At 43.0% G+C, this 26,384-nt stretch overlaps 1 protein-coding gene across 2 annotated transcripts in view; it reads right to left on the bottom strand.

The window, feature by feature from the left end:
- The window catches only part of VPS53 (VPS53 subunit of GARP complex), a 136,617-nt gene that overhangs the window by 69,338 nt on the left and 40,895 nt on the right, over window positions 1-26,384 (bottom strand). For both annotated transcript variants that reach the window (XM_045985091.1, XM_045985092.1), the window contains 6 exons: window positions 25,945-26,060; window positions 24,132-24,251; window positions 14,274-14,352; window positions 11,317-11,460; window positions 10,511-10,653; window positions 7,034-7,175 (listed from right to left, as the gene is read on the bottom strand). In XM_045985091.1, coding sequence (XP_045841047.1) covers window positions 7,034-7,175; window positions 10,511-10,653; window positions 11,317-11,460; window positions 14,274-14,352; window positions 24,132-24,251; window positions 25,945-26,060 — 744 coding nt within the window. The remainder of the gene's footprint in view (window positions 1-7,033; window positions 7,176-10,510; window positions 10,654-11,316; window positions 11,461-14,273; window positions 14,353-24,131; window positions 24,252-25,944; window positions 26,061-26,384) is intronic.

Here is a 26,384-nt window from a genome sequence, read left to right as displayed (position 1 = left end):
AGTTACCATGTAACACAGCAATTCAGCAATCCCACTCCCGGGTATACTCCCAGAATTGAAAGCAGATACTTACATAAAAACTTGTACACGAATGCTTATAGCATTATAAACAGCCAAAAAGTGGAAACAACTCAAATGTCTATTAAGGGATAAGTGGCTAAACAAAATGCAAACCCAAAGGAGGGAACATGGGTCAGCCATAAAAAGGACTGAAGTACTGATACATGCCACATCACTATGCTAAGTGAAGAAAACCAGGCACAGAGGGCCACACAGTACAGGGTTCCGTTTATATGAAATGTCTACAAGAGGCAAATCCATAAAGACAGGAAGTAGATTAGTGGTTGGCTGGGGCTGGTGGAAGGAGGAAACTGGAAGTGGGTGCTATGGTGGGGAGGGGTTCTTTAGGGGACAATGGAAATGCCCTGGAATTGGATAGTTGGGATGTGGCATAACCTTGTACATATACTAAAAACAACTGAACTGTATACTTTATTTTTGGGGGTGGCAGAGGGGCAGAGGGAGAGGGAGAGAGGGAATCTCAAGCAGGCTCCGTGCCATGGATGTGAGGCTCAGTCTCACAACCCTGAGACCATAACCTGAGCCAAAATCAAGAGACATGAGCCATGGAGGCGCCCCGAACTGTACACTTTAAATATGAGTGTTATGTGAAATTTTGTTATATGAATTATATTTCAATTTAAATACGTATTTTCTTTAAGCAGGCTCCACACCCAGCCCAGCCCCAGTGTGGGACTTGAACTCATGACGCTGAGATCAAGACCAGAGCTGAAATCAAGAGTCAGATGCTTAAGTGACTAAGCCACCCCAGGCTTAGAATTTTAAAAGTGCAATTTTAGGGGTGCCTGGGTGGCTCAGTCGGTTCAGCATCTGACTCTTGATTTTGGCTCAGGTCATGATCTCAGGGTTGAGACTGAGGCCCACATTGGGCTCCATACACAGTGAGAAAGATGCTTGAGATCCTCTCTCCCCCTCCCTCTGGCCCTCCCCATCCCCCTGCTCCCTTGCTCTCTAAAATAAATAAATAAATCTTTTAAAAAAGTGCGATTTCAATTTTAGAAAATGAGCACAAAGTCCAAAAGTCCAAAGTCCTTTCTGAATGTTTTCTCTTGTCTCCATTCTTGCTATAATTTCTACCTTTTCTATCTTGACCTCGTATTACTCTCTTCCTAGAAACAAATGATCAGAAGTTAATCTCTTACGATGTTATTCAAAGGAAGGAATACATTCAAATATACCATTTATAAAATGTTTTGAAGCAGAGTTGTGCAGCGGAAGCGTGCTGGGCCCATAAAATGTTTTGAAACATTAAAGGCGAGCTATTTCCTTGTTCAGGACAGAAGTCCTTGTGCTGTGGCAGAAGTGCTGAGACACCGCCCCTCCCCCACTTGCATGGTCTCCCTGACTCAGGTGTTAAGTTGCTGGAAGGCTGAGGTACAGCCACTCTGGGTGGGCTTTCTTACATAGTGAGCCTTCTGCAAACACTCTTATATGCTCAAACTGCATGGCTGAAAGTCATACCTATAGATTGTAAATTTATAATCTAATTTTAAAAATCAGGCAAATATAAATGTATACTAAAATGACCCCTATAAGCCAAAGGATGATTCTATTTAGAAAGCCAATTTACACAATGGCCAAGAGGAGAGGAAATCCAGCTGAACGAAATGAGAACATTTTAAATTTCATTAAAAAAAAAAAAACAACTTCCAAATTTGGTGAGCTTGTTACAAAGACTCAACCCAAACTATTCTGCTTGCCTAGAGGTTGAATGTAATTTTTACCTTGAATCTCACCATTGAGTTACTAAGAAGACATGTAGGTGTAGTTAAATCACATTGAGACATTTGCTTTTAATTTCAAGGCATTTTAATTTATAGGGTATTTTGAATCCCTCTTAAGGGCCAGGAGTTTAGGCAATTAGCAGAAAGCAATGGCAGCTCACTTCTTCCAATAAATTACAGCACAGGGCAATATAAACTTGTTACGGCTAGTACCGTAAAACAAGATGAGCCCTGTCCTTAAGGTTCTTTCAGTTTTCATCTCTATCAGATGTCAAAGTTGCATCTGTCAAAAAAGAGCCAAAGATGACACATCACAGTGATCAGTCAGGGGAGCTGGACTGTGGCACGTCCTTCTGGGTGAGTTCATCGTCTCTCCAGCTCACCCTAATTGTTAATCAGTCAGCAAAGGACTTAAAAGGAAATGAATAATACAGTGAGAAGGGGGTGGGTGGGGCTGGGAGGGTCTTTGGTCAACATGACTCCTTGGCTGACTTACTGTTCCATAACTTTGCAAGGAATTCACAGCCCTCTATGAAATTTGGCATATGCTACAGGGTATCAAGATATACCTTGGTTCATTTTGTAGTTTATTCTGATGCCCCGAAATAAAATGGTAACCACGAGCAATTTCCCAAAAACCAAGGCAGCAAAGGGAGGAGGTAAGGAGACAAGGAGCAGCAAGTCATCAGGTGGGGTGCCAAGCAGCTAGACTGTGGAGTCAGGCCACTCGGACCCCCAGCCCGGCCCAGGCCACATCTTCCCAGCACCGTTGGTAGCATGGTCACTGGCTATGACTAATCCACCAGCGGCCCTGGTCCTGAGGTCTATAGGCTGCAGATGAAGGTGTGGCCCCACCTGGCCCACAACGTGGCAATGGTAGGCCAGGCTCAGAATGAACATTACCTACAGTGAGGAGCATGGCATTTTCATATTCCCAAGGCAGGCTGCAGTGAACTTATTCTCTACAACCTGGCTTGCCCTGGTGAGGAGGCCATGGGAGTTCTGCTGCCTTTCTAGAAACTGACCTTCAAGGGAAAACCCTTAGAGGTTATGGACCAGCCAATGCCAGGACTTGGAATGCAAAATGGTTGCTGGGCCATGATAACTAGGACAAAGAGTGCTCTGGGGAAAGAGTGTGACCTAAAGAAGTTGAATGATTAGGGGTGCCTGGGTGGCTCAGTGGGTTAAGCCTCTGCCTTCAGCTCAGGTCATGATCTCAGGGTCCTGGGATCGAGCCCCATATCTGGGCTCTCTGCTCAGCAGGGTGCCTGCTTCCCCCTCTTTCTCTGCCTGCCTCTCTGCCTACTAGTGATCTCTCGAGAATAAAGAGTTTATGGCTTAGCAGGATTCCCTGGCCAAGGATTTGTAATCTGGAACTCTCCACAAACCTTGATAGGAGAGGAAGCAACAAGTGAACAACTGGAGAAATTTATAAATCAATTCTGCCAGAAAATTTCCAAAACAGAAGGCAAAAGAAAAGCCAAAAGGTTTAAGTGTTCCCAGCTGACCATGACCAGACCCCCTGGAGCATAGCACGTGCTGGGAGATGGAAGGCTCAGTCCAGAAGCCTGGTCCTGCAGAATGAGCCTAAGTACAGAGAGGCCACACGGCCCCAAGAAACAAGCCCCTCCAAGTCCTCTCCTCCCTCAGACAGAAGGTATTGACTGTGAGCCAGCTGCCACTCTGACATTCATATTTATTTTCTAAAAAACAAAACAAAACAAACAAAAAAGTGTTGTCTTCAAAACAGTTCCTTCCCGTTTCTCATGGTCTGTATCTGTTATCCCATTTAACAGGCTCACCTTGTCCAGAGGGAGCCTTCCTGAGCCACATTACTCTACCTCTTTGGGTCCGTGGGGCATCTCCTAGCACAAATGAGATGTGATGTGTCCTGGGACAGCTCCATGTTTACGGGCTATCCTGGTCATCAGATAGAACAGGGCCATTTGTTCCCCTGCAATCCTATAGCTCCCTAAATGTAAAAGCAACATCAGCAGTGAGTAAGGCCCAGCCAAAGGAGGAGACAAAGGGTTCAAAACAGGTGTTTGGCACTAGTGTTACTCAAGCAGTCTGCATCGGGATCTATTTTCCATACGGGTTGCTGGAATACTGACTCAGAGGAGCTGCCCTTGGGCTCCCCTGACCCTGTCCAGCAGAAGCCATGGGCGCATAGCAGGGCGCTGCCTGGTGGGGGTCTATGCTCAGTGCTTCAGCTGTAGGGCTGAGCCCAGAGCTGCAAGAGTCTGTCTGAAACCAGGCCAGAAACACGGCGCAGGTAGTGCAGAGGGGAGGGCCAACATGAGGTTATCAGGTGCTGCTGAAGTCAACCAAATACTTCTCAGGAGAGAGACACATTCTTCTTCCAATCGCATTTTCACTACCTACTATTTCCTTTTGTGACTTACATCTTATTTAGGGAGCATTTTCATTTGTTTCATGGCCTATTTTTTTTTTTCCTTGTTACTAAAAAGAAACCAATTTGAACATGCAGTAACAAGCAGAGGAGTATACATATGTATTTTTATTTTTTCAGTATGGAAAGAAAGCTCTGTGGTTCCTTGTATTTTATTTCAATACTGTCATGACTGGCCCTACCTAGGCAGGGCCTTCTGGTCTTGCCTTAAAACTGAGTGCCACTGCCACCACTCTTCAGCCCCGTGTCCTGAGGGACCAGCTCCTGATACACCTACTCTGAGGCAGGTCTTACAAGAAGGCAAAGAGGGGATGCCGCTGACGTCCCTAAGAGCATGGGGGCTCAGGAAGGCAGTAGAGGTGAAGGGTGAACAAGCGAACAGGACTCCAGGCCCAATCTCTGTTCTGACTTCCCTGCTTCCATCAGAGTAGCTGTTTTCCTGCACTTACAGTGGCTGTGTGACCACTGGTAAGTCTGAAATGAATATAGCACTTTCCTCCTACAGCTGATGAAGCCCAGTGATTGACCACAAACGTACCTAGCACAGTGTGGAACACAGAGAGGATGATCAAAATGTTAGCTCTTATTCCATGTGGATTCCGCATTAGAATTTGTTAAACAGTTTGGAAGTCCCTGTTTTGGCTCATCTCCCTCATTTAAAAAAAAAACTGAAAAATGACATAATTAGAGCATGTAAAAACAAAAAGTATTTTAAAAAACGATGGAAATGCATGTGTGTAAGAAAATTTCAAACAAAATACCAGAATAAAATGAAAAAAAAAAAAAAATTCTCTGCTTCGCTACATACTCTCACTCCAACTTCCTTCTCCAGAACATCCATTGTTATCATTTCTAGACCTTTTTCTTACACGTTTACATTCAGAAAGATGCTTTTTGGTTTTTACATGTGGAATTACACCACATATACTAGCTGCAGCTTCCATTTTCCATTTGACAATGTATCTGAGAGGTTTCTTCTCTTTAAGATTTTATTGTTAATTTTAATTTATTATTTATTTTTAAATTTTATTGTTATTTATGTGTCAGAGAGTACATGAGCACAGGAAGGGGGAGAGGCAGAGGGAGAAGCAAGCTCCTTGAGGTTCGATCCCAGGACCCTAGGATCACAGCCTGAGCCGAAGGCAGATGATTAACTGACTGAGCCACCCAGGTGCCCCGAGAGATTTCCTTTCTATGATGGTACATCTAGATCGATCCCACATTCTACCACTATTCCACAGTATGGATATATCATATTTTATTTAACTATTCTTCAGTGATAAACATTATAGAAACCTTTTTTTTTTTTTTTGCTTTGAAGGCTGCAGTTCGCCTCTTTCTTAGTACATCATCCTCTCCACGTATGGATTTTTCTGTAGACCTCGTATCTAGATGTAAAACTGTTGCCTCAAAGGGCATGCACATGTTAATTTTTGATGCATAAAGACAAGTAGCTAAAGACTGCGCCCATTTGTCTCCTAGCACTAAAAGTCTGTATTATTAGTCTTGTAACTTTTTTGCCAACCTGATATAAGAAAATGAGTATCCCGTTCTATTTTCTTCATAAATAGAAAATATTCTTCATTTTCTTCATGTTTATTGGCCAACTGTATTTCTTCAGTGAATTTCCTGCTAGACTCTGTACTCATTTTTCTACTTGGTTATTTGCCTTTTTCTTCATGATTTTAAAGAATTTCTTACTTTGGATATAAATTCTTGGTCTTAGAGCTTAAACTATTTTTCCCTAGTTTGTTATCCCTTCATTACATTAATGGTCTCTTTCATTCTTTTTATATTTTGCGAAATCTTTCAGCTACTTTTCTTTATGGCTTCTGGGTTTGATGTCTTGTTTACCTCCCTTAGTTTCTTCCAGAAGGCAGTCCACTGAATTATAGCAGGGTCTGGATTGGATCACAAGTGTCTCTTGATTTGTTGGTCCAAGGATTTTCCTACCAAATCATATCACTTCTCCATTACCATGTTTAAAGGAACTTAAGAGCTCTGACTCTCTTGACTTGGATTTCTTCCTCCTTAGCTCCTGTTTTCCTTCTCTCCTCATTCCTGCTGGCCTGCACAAGATCTGTGTATTTTTTGCAGGACTATGGAACCGAGATGAATCAACCATGATTCCTGCATTCAAGGAGCTCAAAGTCCGTGTGTGTGCATGCCCGTGTGTAATGATGCAAACAGAATTTACTATAAAACATAAAAATTTGGTTTCCTCATGGATAGGAAATCTGAAGAAAGCATACTGATGTGTGCAAGGAGGCTGGGTTTCCAAAAAGAAGTTTTTAGAGAGATGCTTTGAACCTGGTCTTTGCTTACAAAGACATTAAATGATATTAACTAACAACACACACTCCACCTTTCCAACAGAGGTGCCCAGTCCTCAGACCTGTGTACCTTTCTGTTTTAATTTTTTAGTGTTTCTCCAACATGCAGATTTGTATACTTGGCTTTCAGGTTTACAGAAACACACTGACCTGGTTTGCCGCCCAAAGACATTAAGAAAACAAATTCGAAGGTAAAACATACCCTACATGTGATACAAATCAACAGCTGATAAAGTAATACAGTATTTGTGACTAAATAAGTGAGGCTACATGCGGCCGCTGCTTAAATAAAATGATGACAGGACGTTCTAAAAATGTGCAATATGCTGCGTCCCCATTTGCATAATTTAGTGAAATCCCTGTAATGAGGGACTGAGCAGTTGAGCCACTGGAAGGAACCACCAAACTGGGAAAGACTGAAGGGAAGTCCCACCCCCCGACCCCCTGATTTCCTGCTCCAGCTCCCCTAGGGAAGGTCCTACCAGAGTTCCATCTGTCAGGGTGCACCCGGAGAAGCGTTTGGCGAGAAACCCCTCAAAGTTAGTCGTTCTCTGAATAGCAAACAGGAGCAATTTCACTTCAATTTCCTTAGCTCTGGTGCGCATAATCTTGGCAAGTTCTGTCCTTCAAAATAAAGAGATAAGAATGATGTTAAAAAAACCAACAACCCCAAAACTGTTCAAGATAGGATAAATGGTTTTAGCTTATACCCCCCACCCCAAAAATGGTTTTAGCTTATATCCAAAAAAAAAAAAAAAAGTGGTCATTTTAAATCCTGAGGTCTGTTACCAAGCTGAATGTTTGGAGAATAGAAATACATACTCTAAATAAGAATTTGAAGGTGAAATGGCCCACTAGTCAAAAGAAATCAAGGATTAAGGAGATCGATTTCTTTATATGGTCACTACTATTTTTACATCTTTCAACCTTTCTGTAATTTGTTAATAATGTAAATATAAAGCACTCAGAATTTTACATGCATATGTTTGATGTATTTACGTATGCATAAATTTGACATGCATATATTTTATATGATGTCACAAGTCATTCCTTACTGGATTACAAAGGCTCCTCTTCCAAAGAGCTCAATCACCGTCTCTTTACCCAGAGAGCAGGAACCCTGGAACTACACATGCAAGGCTACAGTCCCCACGTGAGAAGTGACATGCACGTGCTTGGGCGGGTCCCGCCTGCGAAGCTTGCGTGCCACTCCAGTGTTCTGCTTCAGAGTGGGAGCTGTGGGGGAGCAGTGACCTGGGAGCTCTTAGGAAGTACTGAGCCACAGTACTGAGCCACGGTTATCTTCCCATACAAAGAAATGGCAAAACCAAACAAAGAGCCTCTGCAAGTCTTTGAAAATTATGTATCTGCAGGATTTTAGCCAAAATTCCAACAATGAAAGCTTGGCAGCAACAGGAGCAACATGACCATTAGCTGCCACTTCAATGGCAGATTTGTGGCTGACTCCCTGCCTCCTGCAGACTGCTTTCTTTGCAGAATTAGTTTGCAAGTCACTGAACTGTAGCCTCAAGAGAATTAGTTATCAATTTCTCAAGGAATTTGCTTTCTTTGCTAATCGGGACTTAGAAAGCGACAACCCCAATTGTCCTTGAATCAACATTTAAAGGTTATCTAAACCTATGGTAGCAAATGTGCTTCTGAGAACAACAGCCACACAGAATGTACATCAGGAGTGAACTCCAATGCACACTGTGGGCTCTGGGGGATAATGGTCTGTCCCTGCAGGTTTATCGATTTTGACACATGTACATTTTGGTGGGGGATGTTGATAGAGGGGGGCTATGCACGTGTGGGGGCAGGAGTATATGGGAACCTTTGTATCTACCTCTCAATTTTGCTGTGATCCTAAACTTACTCTAAAACAAAAAGCCTATTAAAAGAAAATATTAAAACCAACAGCCAATAACCCTTAAGAAATCTGCCCCCCAGGGGTACCCGGGTGGCTCAGTGGGTTAAAGCCTCTGCCTTAGGCTCAGGTCATGATCCCAGGGTCCTGGGATCGAGCCCCGCGTCAGGCTCTCTGCTCTGCAGGGAGCCTGTTTCCTCCTCTCTCTCTCTGCCTGCCTCTCTGCCTACTTATGATCTCTGTCTGTCAAATAAATAAATAAAATCTTAAAAAAAAAAAAAAAAGAAATCTGCCCCCCAGGTGTTTAAAGCATACAACTTCTTTTTTTTTTTTTAAAGATTTTATATATTTATTTGACAGAGAGAGATCACAAGTAGGCAGAGAGGCAGGCAGAGAGAGAGAGGAGGAAGCAGGCTCCCCGCTGAGCAGAGAGCCCGACGCGGGACTCCATCCCAGGACCCTGAGATCATGACCCGAGCCGAAGGCAGAGGCTTAAACCACTGAGCCACCCAGGCGCCCCTTAAAGCATACAACTTTATTATATTTTCTGATTTTAAGAAAAATGCCTACCACAAATTGTGCTAAGGTGGCTGAGTTATGCTCACATATGGGGCTTTTTTTTTTTTTTAAAGATTTTATTTATTTATTTGACAGATAGAGATCACAAGTAGGCAGAGAGGCAGGCAGAAAGAGAGGAGGGAGCAGGCTCCCCGCGGAGCAGAGAGCCCGATGCGGGGCTCGATGCGGGGCTCGATCCCAAGACCCTGAGATCATGACCTGAGCCGAAGGCAGCGGCTTAAGCCACTGAGCCACCCAGGCGCCCCTCACATATGGGGCTTTAAAAAAAAAAAAAATTAGCCTGGAGTTAATGTAACTGTGTACTGTGAGAAGGGCATAGATAACTGGGGCGACTGGGTGGCTCAGTCAGTTAAGTGTTTGACTCTGTCTTCGGTCATGATCTCAGGGTCTTGGGATCAAGCCCCATGTCAGGCTCCCTGCTCAGTGGGGAGTCTTCCTGTCTCTTTCCCTCTGCCCCTCCCCCTGTTTATGCTCTCTCATTGATAAATTTAAAAATAAAATCTTAAAAAAAAAAAAGAAAGGCACAGATAACTAATAAAACCCAGTTACTACCACTGCTGTGGTACAGCTCCAAGTAAAGGATTAAAAAAAACTGACTCTAGCTTTAGCTTTGTCAAGGACGCACCAATCTAAACTTCCTGGGTTTTAGCTCTTCAATATAAATGGACTCCCTGGCCCTGGGCTTTGTTCATGAAACTGCAGAGACAGGATGAATGACAGAAGGTCTTTAGGATGCTTAGAACATTCAACTGCCGATATTATTAACTATCCAAAGATTATAAAAACACTGCATTAGGGGCAGGAAGTTTGTTCAGGAAATATTTCCTGAGTGTCACTGAAGTATGTGTCCCTGTCCCTATGGAATGATGTATGTAGGAGCAAGTCAGAGAAGCAAAACAATGATGGACATATACACTGTACACTGATATATATGATAGGGACACAGGAGAAAATGTAGGGTGATGAGTAACAGAGGGAAATCTGGTGGATGAGCCTTGTGTAGGTTAAGTCCAGAAGGCAGGCTGTTCAAGGCAACGGTCAGGCTACAGGAAAGTCTTAGAGTAAAGACAGAAGCAGACGAAGCTGCTGTGTTTTATACATATTACTGTTAAGGGGGGAGGGGAGGGGCTTTGACCATAGGCTACCAGCCCAGGACTCTCGTGTACCCTTTTTCACTTTTTTCCTAGAAGTTTTTACTCTTACTCTACATAGAAGCCCTCTCCTCTAGGTCTGGAACTCTGAAGTTGGAGAAGTCAGAATACAGTTGCAGCTGGAGTTCAGGGGTTGATTTTGGATTTATAAAATCTGACTTTCAACAGAAAAAGGGTCTTCTAAAGGGAGAGAGTCCAGCACAGGTAAAGACGTTCTCATTACAATGATGACTCCCCAGTAACAACAAAAAGGTGAAAATGCTACCCAATCCACAAGACAAGATGGAACCCCCAGACACCAGGGGATTGACTTCAACCAACCAATTTCAATGAACAGTAAAACCAGCAGAGCTGGAATCTACCTTGTGACATGGCAAAATTCTACTGCAATCCTCTCGGTCATGTACCACTCACGTGGAAACATACGGCCATATTTCTCCTCATAGTCCACAAGCTGGCGTTTTATCCAGGCATAGCGTCTGTCGATTTTGTCCAGCCAGGCAACCTTAGGAAGGTAGGGAACAAAATCCATGCAGTGCTCAGAAGTAGTGTTGACAGTTTCAGGAAATAAACAAAAACACAGAACCAAGAAAAACACAACCAATCTCTTTATTTCTCAGTTTTGTTTTATTTTGCTTAATTTTATTTTACTTTATTTATTTTTTAGAGAGGGAGACCAAGAATCCCAAGCAGGCTCCACGCCCAGTGCGGAGCCCGATGCGGGGCTTGATCTCACAACCCAGAGATCAGAACCTGAGCCAAAATCAAGAGTCCGACACTCAGCCGACACCTGAGCCACCCAAGCACCCCTATTTCTCACAGTTTTAAAGAATCTGGGCTACTTTTTCACTTGATCCAGAGGTTCTTAATTTGGCTCTACGATTAGATTTCAGGGATCTGGAAATTTCCTGAAGCAGTATGCGAAGTTTTATGCACAGGTTCATTTTTCTGGGGAGAGGATCTGTAGTTCCCATTAACTTCTTCAAAGGGTCAATGACCTCAAAATGGTTAAGAACCACTGAACTGTACAGTCAGCCCCTAAAAGTCACAGTTCAACATCAACATTTTAAGGCAGTAATACTATGAAAATATGAATTAGTAGACTCAAGGGTATTTAATTTTCAATAAAATTCGAATATAACATCGATTTCATTTGGTTAATACTTACATCTTGGTTTTCTTGAAAAAGTACTAGATATTCTGACAGATGCTGTTTAATAAACTTTTTGATGATTTCTTGTTTGATTCTAGGATCCAAAATATTAGCAACCAGACATGCATCCCGTAGGACATTGCTGGGTCCTCCTGGCCTCTGGTAAAACAAATACAGCAGTTCAAGAGCCAGAAACAACCTTTCAATCTCCTGGCCTCTGACAGCTGCTACTTCTTGTTCCTCTCTTGAAGTTCTTATTACTTCCATTCCCCTGATACTTACTCTTTTGCTGTGGATGGATATTTTAGTTACTTGTTACTCAATGAAAGAATGATTAAGCTAGTATGTAGTAGCCAATACAAAAGCTACTCTGTGAATCAGCAAGGAGACACTGTGGAAACAGGGCCAGCAATGGTCATAGCAAATGCTGCTTTCTGAATACAAAAATTGAAACCACCTTGGTGAAAAGCCACATGTCTCAGAAGGACACCACTCTTACTCCCCATGTGCCACTTTCCCCTGATTCCAAACTCAGATTCCTATTCTTAAAGTGCCATATTTGTGCCAAACAGTGCAGTGGCATTTAAAATCTAAAACCAGGTTCCAAACTGCCAGACTTGTTTTGCTGACCGTCAACAACCGAGGCAGGTATCCAGAAGTAAAATATTAGGATACCGGTCCCTTGATCTGAAAGGCAGTAGAAGCCTACTGAGGGGCCATACTGATAGATCACGATGGGAAGGCCTTTATTATTACTGAAGGCAATGCAATCTAGCCAACTTTTCTTTATAGTAACTCACTGAATGAACATGGTTGGCGGGGTGGACTAGAACAAAAAGAACACCTAGAATCTACTCTTGGCTTGACTAGATAGCTGTGTGGCTTTGGCGCAATTACTGAAACTCAGCTGAAAAATAAATAAATATTTTAAAAAGGACTTCAATTAGGTGATGATTAACATTCTTCCAAATCTTTATGACTCTTTTGGGTAAACTTTGTCCAATAATGTATCGGTCTCGACTGAAGGTTCAAGAGTTTTGTTAAATGTTACTAAGCTGCCTGAGAGCTAAATTGTTAGGATGCTGACTCACTCTGTGCTGAATGGTTTGTTATGCCATCTGCTGAGCGCTCTGACTGCCCACCTCTTGCTTCTGGATGAAAAGTGTTTGATCTGATAGAGAAGTCACAGAAGTCGAAACCTATGGGCTCATGGATTCAGATATTTTCATTTAAAACGGGCTTAGTAGGTTACCTTGTATAATTTTTACCTTGTTACCTTTTACAAATTTTATTTGTGGAATAGGAATAGCAACACAAGGCCTTTAAGAAAAGACCACAGTCACTGAAAAGGAGAGTAGAAAACTTGAAAAAAAAAAAAAAAATTAAGTTACCCAGCCACAGAAAAAGTAAGCAAGTTGTTAAAGAAAACCATTTTAACTTCATTTGCCTGGTGGGATCTGAGAAAAAGACATAAAGTAGGTCATGACTAGTTTCTTCTAAACAATAAAGCTAGGCTTCATTCATATCTTTCTGAAGCTCCATGAAACTGGGCTAGATACCAGAGTATAGTAAAGCAGACCCTGGGCTAAGAACAGTCTGGCCTAAGAACAGTTTATAATTTGTGAATGTCCTGCAATCCCTTTTTACAGAATGGCTTTCCAACATCCATTCCCCACAGTTATAGCAAATGAATAAAGAATATAATAAAGTCCTGAGAGGAACATGTTTTACAAATAAAATATCTGATTACTAGAAGGCAGCCATTAACACATGCAGACATTAAAATCCAGAGCAGTGGGGCGCCTGGGTGGCTCAGTGGGTTAAAGCCTCTGCCTTTGGCTCAGGTCATGATCCCAGAGTCCTGGGATCAAGCCCCATATCGGGCTCTCTGCTCAGTGGGGTGCCTGCTTCCTCCTCTCTCTCTGCCTGCCTCTCTGCCTACTTGTGATCTCTCTCTGTCAAATAAATAAATAAAATCTTTAAAAAAATAAAATAAATAAAATAAAATCCAGAGCAGGTTTCCTAGAGGAAGTAATCTACAAAGCCCGGGCACCTACCCCCACCTACTTCCGAAGTTTCTTTCATGAAGCACAAAGAAAAATGATCAAGATATTTCCAGTTATTGAATTATAAAGCCCAGGTCCAGGAAATGTCTCTTGGCTCAGCAAATGAACATATACCCCCACCTCCACTCGCCAAGTGCAGTGAGGAACGCTGCTTGCCTGTGTGTGCTCTGGTTCATTTCTGTGTTGAATAATTCCTTCTCTTGAAATAGCTCAAATAATAGAGAAAAAAAGCTTCTAAAGGTTCTTCTCTCCTCAACACATGCAAAGTATTAAGATTACATCTGCTATAATTTGAAAGACAGAGCTAAAGGCAGTTACCCAGGCACAGTGACAGCCAAGTGAGGCAAAGCTTGTTATGGGAGAAGTGTTAGCCATAGCCACAAGCAAAATACCAGGGCCTTCGCAGACACAAACAGCCATGCCACCAGTGAGAGTTAAAGGATTAATCCCAAAGAACAGGCTTCTGATCACTAAAAGTGAGTCTCCTGTGTCGCTCTGAGAGTTACATAAACTTGTGCATGCTCCTCCCAGCTGTCTCTTCACCAAACTGAAACCAATAAGTTACGTAACGATTCTAAAAAACATTGCGGCTTGAAAAAAAATTTTTTTTTTTAACACAGGCATGAGAAAAAAGGAATTTGCTGGGCAGATGAGATACTAGGTTTGACACATATTAAATTAAACCAAAATAAATTCTCGCTCTTTGATGCTAGAAGACCACAGATGAAGAATCAACACTGCTCTGGGATATTTAAAATCAAGGATGGTCTTATCACCCCAAACCTCTAGCAGACAGACTTATGGCTGCCAGCAGGCACTTCTGGAATGGTAAAGGAAGAGTCAAGGCAGAGCATGTGAATTAGGCAAGAATGGTGATAACTTCCAAGACTGGATGGAAAATAATACCTTAGTGCCCTGGGAAGGAAATGCTTCTTCAAAATCAGCCAGGATTTGCTGTCCTAACTCAGTCTGGGCAGCCTTCACTCTGCAGGGAAAAGAGAACATGTCATTGCCTGGTGTCATTTTCATATATCCATATATATGGATATATATTCATATATCCATAAGGAAGTATGCAAAGATTGACTGGGCTCAGGTTGGGTGGTGGCTAGAGAAGAGAGGTCACGCACTAGTTAGTAGCAGCTTTATGACCAGGACCCAGGCATCTGATTTACTCCCATGATGGATTTTCTATATCCCAAAGTTTTTCTAGGCTAACCCTCACCTGGTATAAGGGAGTATATGTTTATCTTTCTAAGGTGTCATCAGGGGATAGTCACTCTGTGAGAAAATGCTACATAAAAACCCCCAATCCAGTAGAAATCCAAGTTGGATTACTGCTAGAGCTGCGCCCCTGCTCCCTGGAGTCCAGAACGCAGGAGAGCTCCAACCTGCCTCAGCTGCTTTTTCAACCCGCAAGTCAACATCAGGATCCTAAGTTATTTATTTATTTTTTAATTATTTTTTTATAAACATATAATGTATTTTTATCTCCAGGGGTACAGGTCTGTGAATCGCCGGGTTTACACACTTCACAGCACTCACCATAGCACATACCCTCCCCAATGTCCATAACCTCCCCACCCTCTCCCAACCTCCTTCCCCCCAGCAACCCTCAGTTTGTTTTGTGAGATTAAGATTAAGATTGTCTCCCTCCCAATCTCATCTTGTTTCATTTATTCTTCTCCTACCCTCCTAACCCCCCATGTTGCATCTCCACATCCTAGGATCCTAAGTTTTAACAAATGAACAAAAGAAGGGGCGCCTGGGTGGCTTAGTCAGTTAAGCCTCCGACTCAGTTTTGGCTCAAGTCATGATCTTGTGGTGGTGGGATCAAGTCCTGGTTTGGTTCTCTCTCCCTCTCCCTCCTGCTCTCGTGTGCTCCCTCGCTCAAATAAATAAATAAATAAATAAATTCTTAAAATAACAACAACAACAACAAATGAGCAAAAGGAATGTTTTCTAAAGTAAAAAGAAGAAGAATCCGAAAGACAAAATGAGCTGTTACTTGGGAGTGAAGGCCACTGAATGAAGGCTGAAGTTCACTCAGAAGCCTGGATGACAACAAAAATGAGCTCAATAGGAGAGGTCAGGACCTAACCTGGCGTTTGCGTGTCTACCAGGAGCTCAAAAAACACTTGTCGGCTGAAATGAGAGGAGAGAGGAGAAGCAGCTGGCATGAGAAAGGAACTGTGCGTGTCAGCACCACCTGCAATGATCACGTCTTCCCCTGGCCGCGGAGCTGGATGCCTCCCACCAGCCATTCTCACAGAGCTCACTGCCCCGAGCCCGAGACAAATATTTTACCCTTGCTAGAAGCGCCATAAAATCATGTTCTTTCTTTTTTGGTCTCCACCCTGTTACTTTGGAATTAACTTTTGAAGTTTCTAGAAATAGCGAATAGCTCAAAACCACAGTTTCTTGGGCTACTCAGCAGTGGCTGGCAACAGACTGAGAAATTTTTTTTTTAAATGAGGGGATAGGCAGGACCCCAAACAATCTGGTTTTTTTCTGTGGCATTGTTATAATTATGCTTTACTCCAGGTACTTTCCAGGGTTTTTTCACCATCTTCAAAACTTTTAAAACCACTCTTACAGGTGGCTTTGCAGCCTCTTTAGTCCCTCAGTGACAGAGATAAGGCTGTTACCGGGGTGGCCCCCAGATCATAAGCAGGGCCATCCACCTCAAGATGCCGAATGCACAGTGGGAAGTATGCCCTGAGTGTGAACTTTGACAGGAGAGCAGAGAACATGCTTTTGTAAAACTACCTCAGAGGTCTTGTGACTCCACATTGGGCCAGGCAGACAGCCTCCCCTGGGCCAGATCACAAGACAGAGCTTCCAGAGCCTCTGGCCCCTCTGTTCCTGCTTGCTTCTTGGCACCACAAAGAGAGAGCACCAGTTCCTCCCAAGCCACAGGACAGTTCCTGGAGGGGAAGTTCTACCCCTGTCAGGGACATTCCCGGTCATACTCTCATGGCTCCTGAGCACCTCAGTGGTATGAAGGTTCCTCTGCCCTTTATACCCTCCCCCCTCACCCCGACTCCACCCAGCAAGAGCTGGGGTGCCTGAAAAGACAACCAGAGCCTATGGTAAGGCTGGGTACTTGCAGCGTGCAGAAGACGGGGGACGTACCAGAGTATGACTGGCAGATCTCCCTGTCGTCTTCTTCAGTCCGTTTCCAAAGCCACGTCTTGAGACAGTCTAGACTTAGCTCTGCCACCAGGGAGCCACATGTAAACAAGTCATTTCCCTTACCTGGGCCACAACTGAGAAGATCTGTGAAGTAAGAGGGTGGGGATGCAGGCCTGGACCGGATGCCTCTCACTGTCCTCAGGGGGACCGCTTATGCCTCTGCACCCACCTTCACAGTGAGCTGGCAACAGCAGACCCCTGTGCCGGTGACTGCAAGCAAACCTACGGCTAACGCAGGAGCAGAAGAGTGGGCTTCGGAACATAAACGTTTCCATGGAACGTAAATGTTTCCAAGCATAGTTTTCCAAGTGTCCGTCGATGACTTGAATGAAAGAGCAACCATGTCCCCCTTACTGACGTTAGTGACGACATCTATAAGCCCCAACCAGGCCTCCGTGCATTTTCAGGGTGAGATGTGAACGGCAGTCTTTACCATCAGTTGCCTCAACAGGATCCTAGAAAGTCAACACTAAAAGAACACATCTTCGGCCACACTCCTTCCTCTGCTAATGAGGAAAAGGAAGTTCCTATGGTAAACAGATGGAACCAGCTGAGACAATGGTGGCAGAAGAGTTGAGCTATCCTGATTTTCGTAAGAATGATTAAGAAACCTATCTACAACCAACAGAGAAGAGAGCAAATGAAAATTCCTCCCGGTATCCAATTAAGTCCAGTCCACTTAGATGGTGACAACTCAGGGTTGATCATACTTAGAAAACAAAGGAGTCACTATGCTCCTCAGAAAGGAAGGTCAACCAGTGACTTCTAGCACCTTCCATGCCATCTGACAAAGGGTTGTTCAAAGATGACCTTCTCCTGGGATGCCTAGGTGGCTCAGTCAGTTAAGCATCTGCCTTCAGCTCAGGTCATGATTCCAGGGTCCTGGAATCCAGTCCCACATCGGGTTCCTTGCTCACCGGGGAGCCTGCCTCTCTTTCTGCCTGCTGCTCCCTCTGCTTGTGTTCCCTCTCTCTCTTTGACAAATAAATTTAAAAAACAAAAACAAGAAACAAAGGAGACCTTTCCTACATGTGTTATCAGTTTGCACAGTGGGTGGCAGCAGAAGGATACAGCAAATTATGAAAATTATTTAGACATTTGTAGATAAAGTAATCCTGATGCTTCCATTACCTTGTAAATGCCCTAAGGGAAATACCCTCAGGACTTCACAATGAACTGACCTCCTAAACACACACAGTCTGTCCTGGACAGAATGGCTAATGAGTCACATTAGTCAGATGCTCTATTTCTAAACAGACAGGCTTTATAAAGAATCTGAATCCAGAATCTTAAGTGTGATTCAGGGGGACAATGAGGCACAATCCTTAAGTTTTTGAAACTGAAGTTCTTTCAGAAAGGACTTGTTGAAGTCACACAGCTAGTCAGGCCATTTCATTCTCTAATTTCTTTCATTGCTACACCATGGAACCCCCCGTCCCCACCAGCCTGCCAAGTACCTCTCCCATGTAAGAGGTTAGTTATAGCCCTGAAAAATATTATTTTTTTTTCCGAAAAATATTTTTTAGTTCAAGAGTTTTATGGGTTTCAAGACAGTGCAAGAATCTTCCACTCTTTCTCAGGAAATACTGACTGATTACTAGAAACATTTGCTCTCATGGATATTCTTAAGCCAGGAGGCTCTGAAATGTAAAGATGATATCAAAGAAAAAAAATCTTTCCCTCAATGCTACATTAACATTTAAGCATTTTCCAGAAGGGTAGCTGGAAGAAACAGCTACATTCAAATCAAAGTCCATGAACTTCATATTTCAAATGTACAGGCAAAGGTTTCAGAGCACAACCTTTCATGTGACTACTACGATTTATAGAGAGCAAGCTATTAAACTGGAGAAACTAAAGCAAGGTACAGAGCATAACTCTGCTGCCGTATCCCCTGCCCCCCAACAAACAGCTATTTCTATCATTTCCAGATGGTTCTACCATCACTGTGCAAACATAAGGGAGGAGAGTTCACCAGAAAAGATGCTAAAAATAAGAAATCTGGACTTTCCTCAAACTTTGAGTACCTCTTGAAAAACAATTGCAGTCAAGCACTAAAAACCAGAGATTTCTTGTGTTTAGTGTTACTTAATAGCACATATTTATTTTCTGTATTAACCTACACAAATTTTTTGCTAATAGGAGTTGCGAAATGGACTAAAAGAAAAGTTAAGTCCTCCTGTTGGCAGCAACGCTACATGATAATGAATGTTCAGAGCACTGAAATACATTGCCAGAATGTCAGATTGTCTCTTTTTAAGGAGAATGTCTTACAATAGTGATCACAAAGTTCTTTCAAATTTATAAAAACCACCTCTTTGAAAAATGTTAAAAAGCAGAGTCCTAAAAGAGCACATCCTCTTATTCGTCCCTACATTGCTTTTTTAGGAATAGAATTCAGTTCTGCTATATTCCTGCCATCCAACAATGCCACCCAACACAATCGATTTTTTTTTTTAAGATTTTATTTATTTGGCAGAGAGAGAGAGAGAGCGAGAGAGGGAACACAAGCAGAGGGAGTTGGAGAGGGAGAAGCAGGCCTCCCACCAAGCAGGAAGCCTGATGCGGGGGTCGATCCTAGGACCCTGGGAACATAACCTGAGCCGAAGGCAGATGCTTAACGACTGAGACACCCAGGTGCCCCAATGCAACCAATTGATAACAAACGCCTCCCCAGACCTCCTTGGCCTCATGGTCATTGTCTTGGTGAGGTTCTTATCTTTTCTGGTCTAGAACATAGTCTCAATCTCCAGTCCTTTATAGCTACAGTCCATAAGACTTCTACAAAACACAAATGAGATGATGCCCCTCCCTGCTTAAGATCTTTCCTGTCCACAAAATAAAGAACAGACTCTTCCACAAGGCATACAAAATGTGACTCTACCTACCTATGCAGACTTTCACACTCTGCTGTCTTCCAAAGTACCAAGATGTTCTCTATTTTTCCTCCTCTGTTCTTGTCTTGCTGGTAAGATCTTACCTATTCTTTTAAGATCAGGTGAAAACTGAATTCTTCCGTGACCCTGCCCTCAGCCCCTGAAGGCTGAGTCCTTCAGTTCCTCTTCTGAGATCTGGCTATTGCTTCCACTGCATCTACCACTTCCGCTGTATCCATGCCACACTAGAATTTTCTACTAGTGTCTCTCTTCTGCACACAATAATGGTGAACTCCTTGAGGGCACAGAGTATGTATTTCTTACTTTGTGTTTTTAATACCCTAGCACGGGCCCTAGGACACAGAAAGTCCACAGTGTGTACCTATTAGGTAAATGAAGGAAGGGTAAGGGGAGGTGATAGTGCCTTCCCTTCCCTTCTCCTCCCCCATCCCGAGAACAAGTCTGCCTTCTCCATCTGAGTCTCCTTCTTTCCGGCAGCTCATAAGGCTCGGTTTGTCTGCTCTCTTTGCTACTTCATGCCCTCATGTGATATGGCGATTGGCCAGTTCTAAGTGTGAAGGAGTTAGGAAGGATGGGGAAAAGGGTGGTGATTTCCCTAGTATTCTGCCAAGCTCTGTTCTTACATTCCCTAATAGTCCTCTGGCATTTCCACTCTAAGATGGCACACTGAGCACATGCTGCAACCTCCCCTTCCTGTCCCAGATCCTTAGAAATAATAAAAAGGTTTTAATAAAAATCCAGAACCAGGCAAGAAAAGAAGCAGAACCCTAGAAACTCAGAACTGCCTGGTAGTACTGGCTTAAAGAAGGAAACCACTGCTGAGAACTGTTTGAAAAACCAAAGACATGAGGATAGTGGATCCCATGAGCAGGAGGGACCCTGAAGCAAATGCCAGCAGGCTATGTTGGGCTCTTGCAAGAGGAGTAATGAAGCCAGCTGGTGTCCAGGTCTGCATCCCTGCCCTGAATGCTCAGGTCACAGAATGGGTATGGGTCGGAGAACCCCTGTAGTGGCCAGAGGGCTGACAACATCCAGGCTGATCAAGGAGCCCCCAAGCCCAGCAGATCAGCCACTGGCATATCCACCTGGCACCTCCTCCAGCTCCAGTCCCATCTCGCCTAAGAAGAGCTATCTGTGGCCCTTAGCTGAGCAGCACATACCACCCCCCTCTTAGCAGGTGACAATAGAAGAACAACCCTGATCAGGATGACAGAGAATCTCAAATACAAAAATGAGCTTTCAGTTAGAAATCACCAAACACTGGATGAATGCCAATGCCAAGAAAGAGTCATCATGCTCAACAAATCAAAAACTTTCTATCAGAGGACAAAGAAACAGAACAGGCAAATGAGAGCTTTAAAATACATATAATCTGGGGTGCCTGGGTGGCTCAGTTGCTTGTGTGGCTGACTCCTGATTTTGGCTCGGGTCATGATCTCAGTCAAAGTTTTGGGATCATGCCCTGTGCTGGGCTCTGCACTGGGCATGGAGCCTGCTTCAGATTCTCTCTTGCCCTCTCCCTCTGTCTCACCCCCTCGTCCTCCCTAAAGAAAGAAAGAAAGACAGACGTAGAACTTCCAATATTCACATAATAGGAATTCCACAAAGAGAAAGCACAGAGAACAAAGCACAGAAACTACTCAAAGAAACAGAAGAAAGTGATTCCTCAGAACTTAAGAAATTCATGAGTCTTCAGACTGAAGATATGGTAAGTACGGAGCAACATGAAGGATAAGAGACCTATATCCTAGTAAAATTCCTGACCAGCCCCTTTCCCTAATCTCAAAGGCTTCCAGAGCAAAATAAAAATCAAATGAAAATAGATTACCTTATTAAGGAGTAAGAATCAGATTGACCAGATTTTTAATAGGCAACAAGAAATGCCAGACCAAAGATTCACCCAGTCTATCATACAACAGTTAATGGGTAGAAGCAATCTGTGTGTCCACCCACAGATGAATGGATGAACAAAATGTAGTGTATATATACAATGAAATACTCAGCCTTAAAAAGGTATGAAATTCTGAGACATTCTACAACGGATGAACCCTGAAACACTGTACTAAGTAAAATAAGCCAGACACAAAAGAACAAATACTGTTTGATTCCATTTATCATTTATATGAGGTACCTACACTAGGCAACTCAGAGAAACATAAAATAGAACACAGGCTCCCAGAGATGGGAAAGGAGATAATGGGCATTACTCTTTAATGGATAAGAGTTTCTGCTTGGGGTAATGAAAAGGTTTTAGAAATAGAATGGTGATGGTTGTATAATATTGTGAGTACAGTTAATGCCGTTGAGTTGCACACTTGGAAATTATTAACATGATATATTTTATGTATATATTAACATGATTTAAACCAAAGAAAAAAAAGAAATAAGAAACCCGAATAGACCAATTAATAACCATGGAAGAAATCACAGTGAGAGTCAAAGATCTACCTTTAAGAGAGTAACACACCCAGATGGTTTTACAGGCAAGATTTACCAGCTCTGACAAAGTATCAACATCCAGAATATATAGAAACAATAAGAAAGGAATAATAACTCAACAGACAAAAAAGCAATGGGTAACAGGCATTTCAGAGGAAATACAAACGGCCAATAATCAAAAGATAACTAGTCTCAGTAGTCACCAGGGAAATGGAAATGAAAGGAACACGATGCTATTTTTCATCCACCAGCTAAATAAAATAGGAAAACTAACAATATAAAGCTTTCCTGAAGGTACGGGGAGTGAGCACTCACATACTCTGCAGATGGTACTATAAAATAGATAAGGCCTCTTGGGAAGGGAAATGGGCAGTGGTTATTAAAATTTTAATTGGACTTTGTCCATGACATAATCTTTCCTAGGGAAATATTTATCAATGTGCAAAAAGGGATCACTTTTAAAGATTAGAAGCAAACAACCTAGTGATAGGAAAATTATTAAATAATCTGTGGTATGTTATACTACGAAATTCCAGGCATCAATTATAAAGAATGAGGTAGGGGTGCCTGGGTGGCTCAGTGGGTTAAACATCTGCCTTTGGCTCAGGTCATGATTCCAGGATCTTGGGATCGAGTCCCATGTCGAGTTCCCTGCTCAATGGGAAGTCTGCTTCTCCCTCTGCCTCTCCCCTCTATTTGTGCTCTCTCTCTCACGTGCGTGCGCTCGTTCTTTCTCTCGCAAAAATAAAATCTTTAAAAAATAAAATAAATTTAAAAGAATAAAAAGAACAAGGTAGGCTTGTATAACAGTGTGGAAAATCTCTAAAATACATCGTGAGGGTAAAACCAAAAAGTAAGTTTCGGAATGAAGCATATGGTGTGAAACCATTTATTTAAAACCGAACAGCCCAAACCCACAAACTGAAACTACAGATTTCTGTAAATGCAGGGATAAAAATCGAGAGGAATCCACATTCACTTGATAATAGTCACTACTGTCGCTGCCTGTACAGGCAACACTAGGATCTCAGGGAAAGCTAAAGGGGACTTCAGTTCCATCTGTATATTTATTTGGCTTTTTCTTTAAATAAAGAAAACGCATACCTATATTACTTACATAATTACTTACATGATTAAAAATACAGAAACTTAAGGAAAAAAAGGCCTGTGGCAATCAGGCCTGATTAAGAAGGCAGAAATGAGAATGCTGGCTGCTGTCAAGGGCCCAGCCCCTTTGTCTCTTCTTTGTTCAAGAAAGGTTAGGATTCGTCAATTGTGACCATCTCTGCCTCCTCGGTATTCTCGCCGCAGCTATTTCTAATAGAAAACACACTCAATTCACTCCTCTCTTATTCTCCTTTAGAATCTTCACCTTCCTTCTAAGCATCAGGTCTCCTTCCTACTGGCTCTGAATCTGGGACTGAAACTCCCCAGAGGTAGAAAGAAAAGAAGAGGCGAAGTCATCGTTTTGTCACATCGGAAGTTCTAGTGGCAAATGAGACTTTCCAAAAACTGCCACAGCAGTACAGCCCATCCCACGTGCTCTTTTCATCAATGAGACTTTGCTGTTCCTCCGAGTGAAGGGCTGGGGGAGACTACGTTCCTTCCTCTAATCCTGGCTGCCTGTGACTCGCTCCCACAGTGACTTCCAAGGCCAAGTTCTCTTGGGAGGCCCATTCTTGGGACCCAGCCACCTCACCGTGAGGAAGACCAAGCAGCCCATGGAAGACAACCCAGCCGACCTCCCAGCGGACAACAAGCACCAACTGGCCAGCCACAAGAGTGAGCCCTGGCTCCCTCAGGCCGCCTCCTGACCCACCCCAGCTGATGCCGCATGGAGCAGAAGTGAGAGACATTCCTGCTGAGGCAGGTTAAATTACACGAGTGAAATACTTGTCGTTGTGAGCCACTAAGTGTGGTGGTGGTTTGTTATAAGGAAACAGACAACTGGAACAGTTTCCCTCACAAATGTGGATGTCCACCTACATAATTCGCCAGCTGCCCCTCCAGTGATGCCAGGCCAGCAGCAGTCTAAGAGAGATTGCTTTAGAAGACATAGTAAGGAGTGGGAAAGGGGTGTAGACATCTATATCCCACCAAGTTACATGAGAGGACATCTGAGGGTCCCTCTTACAAGAAGATGCTGCAGTGAACATACTGAGCTAGGTGCTGAAGCACATCCCAGCGTCATCTTCCTCTAAAGCAGAAGACTGTCTTCCCAGCGACATTTTACCTTTCGGAAAGCTGCCGGATCTGTGGAATTCCCATATACTTGTGGAAGTGCTCCAGAACATTCATCACACCCTGAAGAAGGTTAGCAACTTCTCCATATTGTCTTCGCCTGGTCATAGCTCTGCAAGGGGATAAGAAGTTGAGAATCTAGAAACACACGAAGGACACAAGATACAGATATGGAACAACCTACTCCGAGCTCCAAAACAGACATCAACTTGATGTGGTAACCATTTACTGAGCACTAACTGTATACGGTCTTGCACACTGTGGGGAAAAAAAAAAGAACTAATCAAACGCCTCAAAGTGGTATCACTTAGTAAGAGAGACAGAGCCAAGTACACGAGTGGGATAAACTGAGTTCTCAACAGAAATACACATTATGTGCTATGGGAGGTACAAAAGAATGTGTGGGTGATGGATTCTCATTGGGCGGGGACACAGAATCTCGGAAGACTGGATTTGGGCTGGGTATTACGGGATTAGCAGACTTTTGACAGAAAACAGGGATAGGAATGTTACTATCTAAGGATTACAGCATATGGGCAAACCAAACACATCTTCCCAAGATACAACAAAGGACATTTTTAGGCATTTATATGTTAACTCAAAGCTGTAGGTGTAAAGCCAATGCTAAGCAACTCTCCCAGACATGTCTACTTTCCCTACGGTTAATAAAGCTTAAATAAAAGGATGTTAATAAAAGCACTGGGAAGGTCAAATTTGTAGATCTAAATTTTTTTATTAGGGTTGGGGTTTTAAATTAAATGTTTAATATACAGCCTCCCTTAAGAAACAGTAAAAAAAAATTTAAAAAGGAGGCATTAAAAAAAACAGGATCAATTTCAAAGCAACTTGGTGTTATGGTGCTACTGCAGCCTGGTCGGATAGTCCGGTGGGAAGAGACATCTGGAGCATTTAGAGCAAGGGACAAGAAAACTGCTCTTCTAGCCTACCGCTGGCTGGCTCATCTCTCTGATCACTACTCACAGAATAGACTAGGGTTTGCTGGAGCTCATAACCTTCCTGGACAGACCAGGAAGGAGTCTGACCCTGTCCACTTCTCAGCTTCAGACACTGCATCTAAATTTCTGTGAAGATGTTCTTTCTCGGACTACACAGGAGACACTACTGAGGCTGCGGCAGGGCAAATTCTCAGCCGCATCAGAATCTTGCTAGTAAAAGAGGCCTTTGGATGGCCTCTTATGGTAAATAACAAGTGCCTCCTTTGAATACTACTTCTAATGTCCTCAGGCCTCATTCCCTACAGCTCCTCTATAAACCAAACAGGATGCTACCGTCTTTGAAAAAGTGGGTTGAAAAAAAAGGGATGAATGATAAATCAAGACTTTGTTTTTCTCTCTCTCTCACTCTCTCTCTTGCTTCCTTTCTTTTTTAAATCCCTGTTTCTATACAGAACATCCAACAGCATTGCAACTGAGCCCAACACAAGTAGGAAAACTTGCCAAGACAGGAGCTATAAGGAGAGAGTATGGTCCCGAATGACCCTGCTGGCCTTAATGGTAGAGATCCACCACACTTAAACAAGCCGTATTCTTGGAATCATCCTCCACATGTTGTCTGGGTCCCTTCCACACTCACTTGCAACTCACTTCAAACTTTCAGGTGTTTGTGACGTTTTGAACACCAGAGGGCACAAAGCCAAATTGTGACTAAACACTTGAGACCAATTTGCAGAAAGTGGGACAGGAGAGTAAGCCTTCCCTGGCTGAGTAAAATACCTATGATGCCATTTTCTTTACGTGGCATGTTCATTTCCTGTGAGCCCCAAAGAGAAAGCGGATGCTGCTTACTCGAGGGAATCCACGCCACCTGCTAACATGTGTAGATGGTTCAGCGTTGTGATCGACGTGGTCAGGTGGCGTTTGGCATGATCTAGCTGTTTAATATCGCGGGTGATTTCTTTAACCTACATAGTGAGAAACCACAGGAGAAAAAGGAAGAAGGTTTAGAAACATGGAAATCCATTTGCAAGTAGCTCCACAAGAACCTAAGGCAAACGAAGCAAGGGAAAACAAAAAACAAAAAAACCTGAGGTCAGCCCCTGGAGAAAACACAGACATTCTCATCATATAAAATCGAAATACCTTCCAATCAGTCCACTTAAATCTCATTTGGCATTTCCTCAGAAGACTTTACCCAGAGGTACAAAATCCTCAACTGTGAGAACTAAATGAACTTTACTTTTCACCCCAAAGGGAGCGATCCAAATGGCAATTTAGTATGGAGCTTA

This window comes from Meles meles, chromosome 18, assembly GCF_922984935.1.
Source record: "Meles meles chromosome 18, mMelMel3.1 paternal haplotype, whole genome shotgun sequence".
Taxonomy (NCBI): domain Eukaryota; kingdom Metazoa; phylum Chordata; class Mammalia; order Carnivora; family Mustelidae; genus Meles; species Meles meles.
Note: the sequence above shows the minus strand (reverse complement) of the source record. Positions and strands in the feature narration are given on the sequence as shown.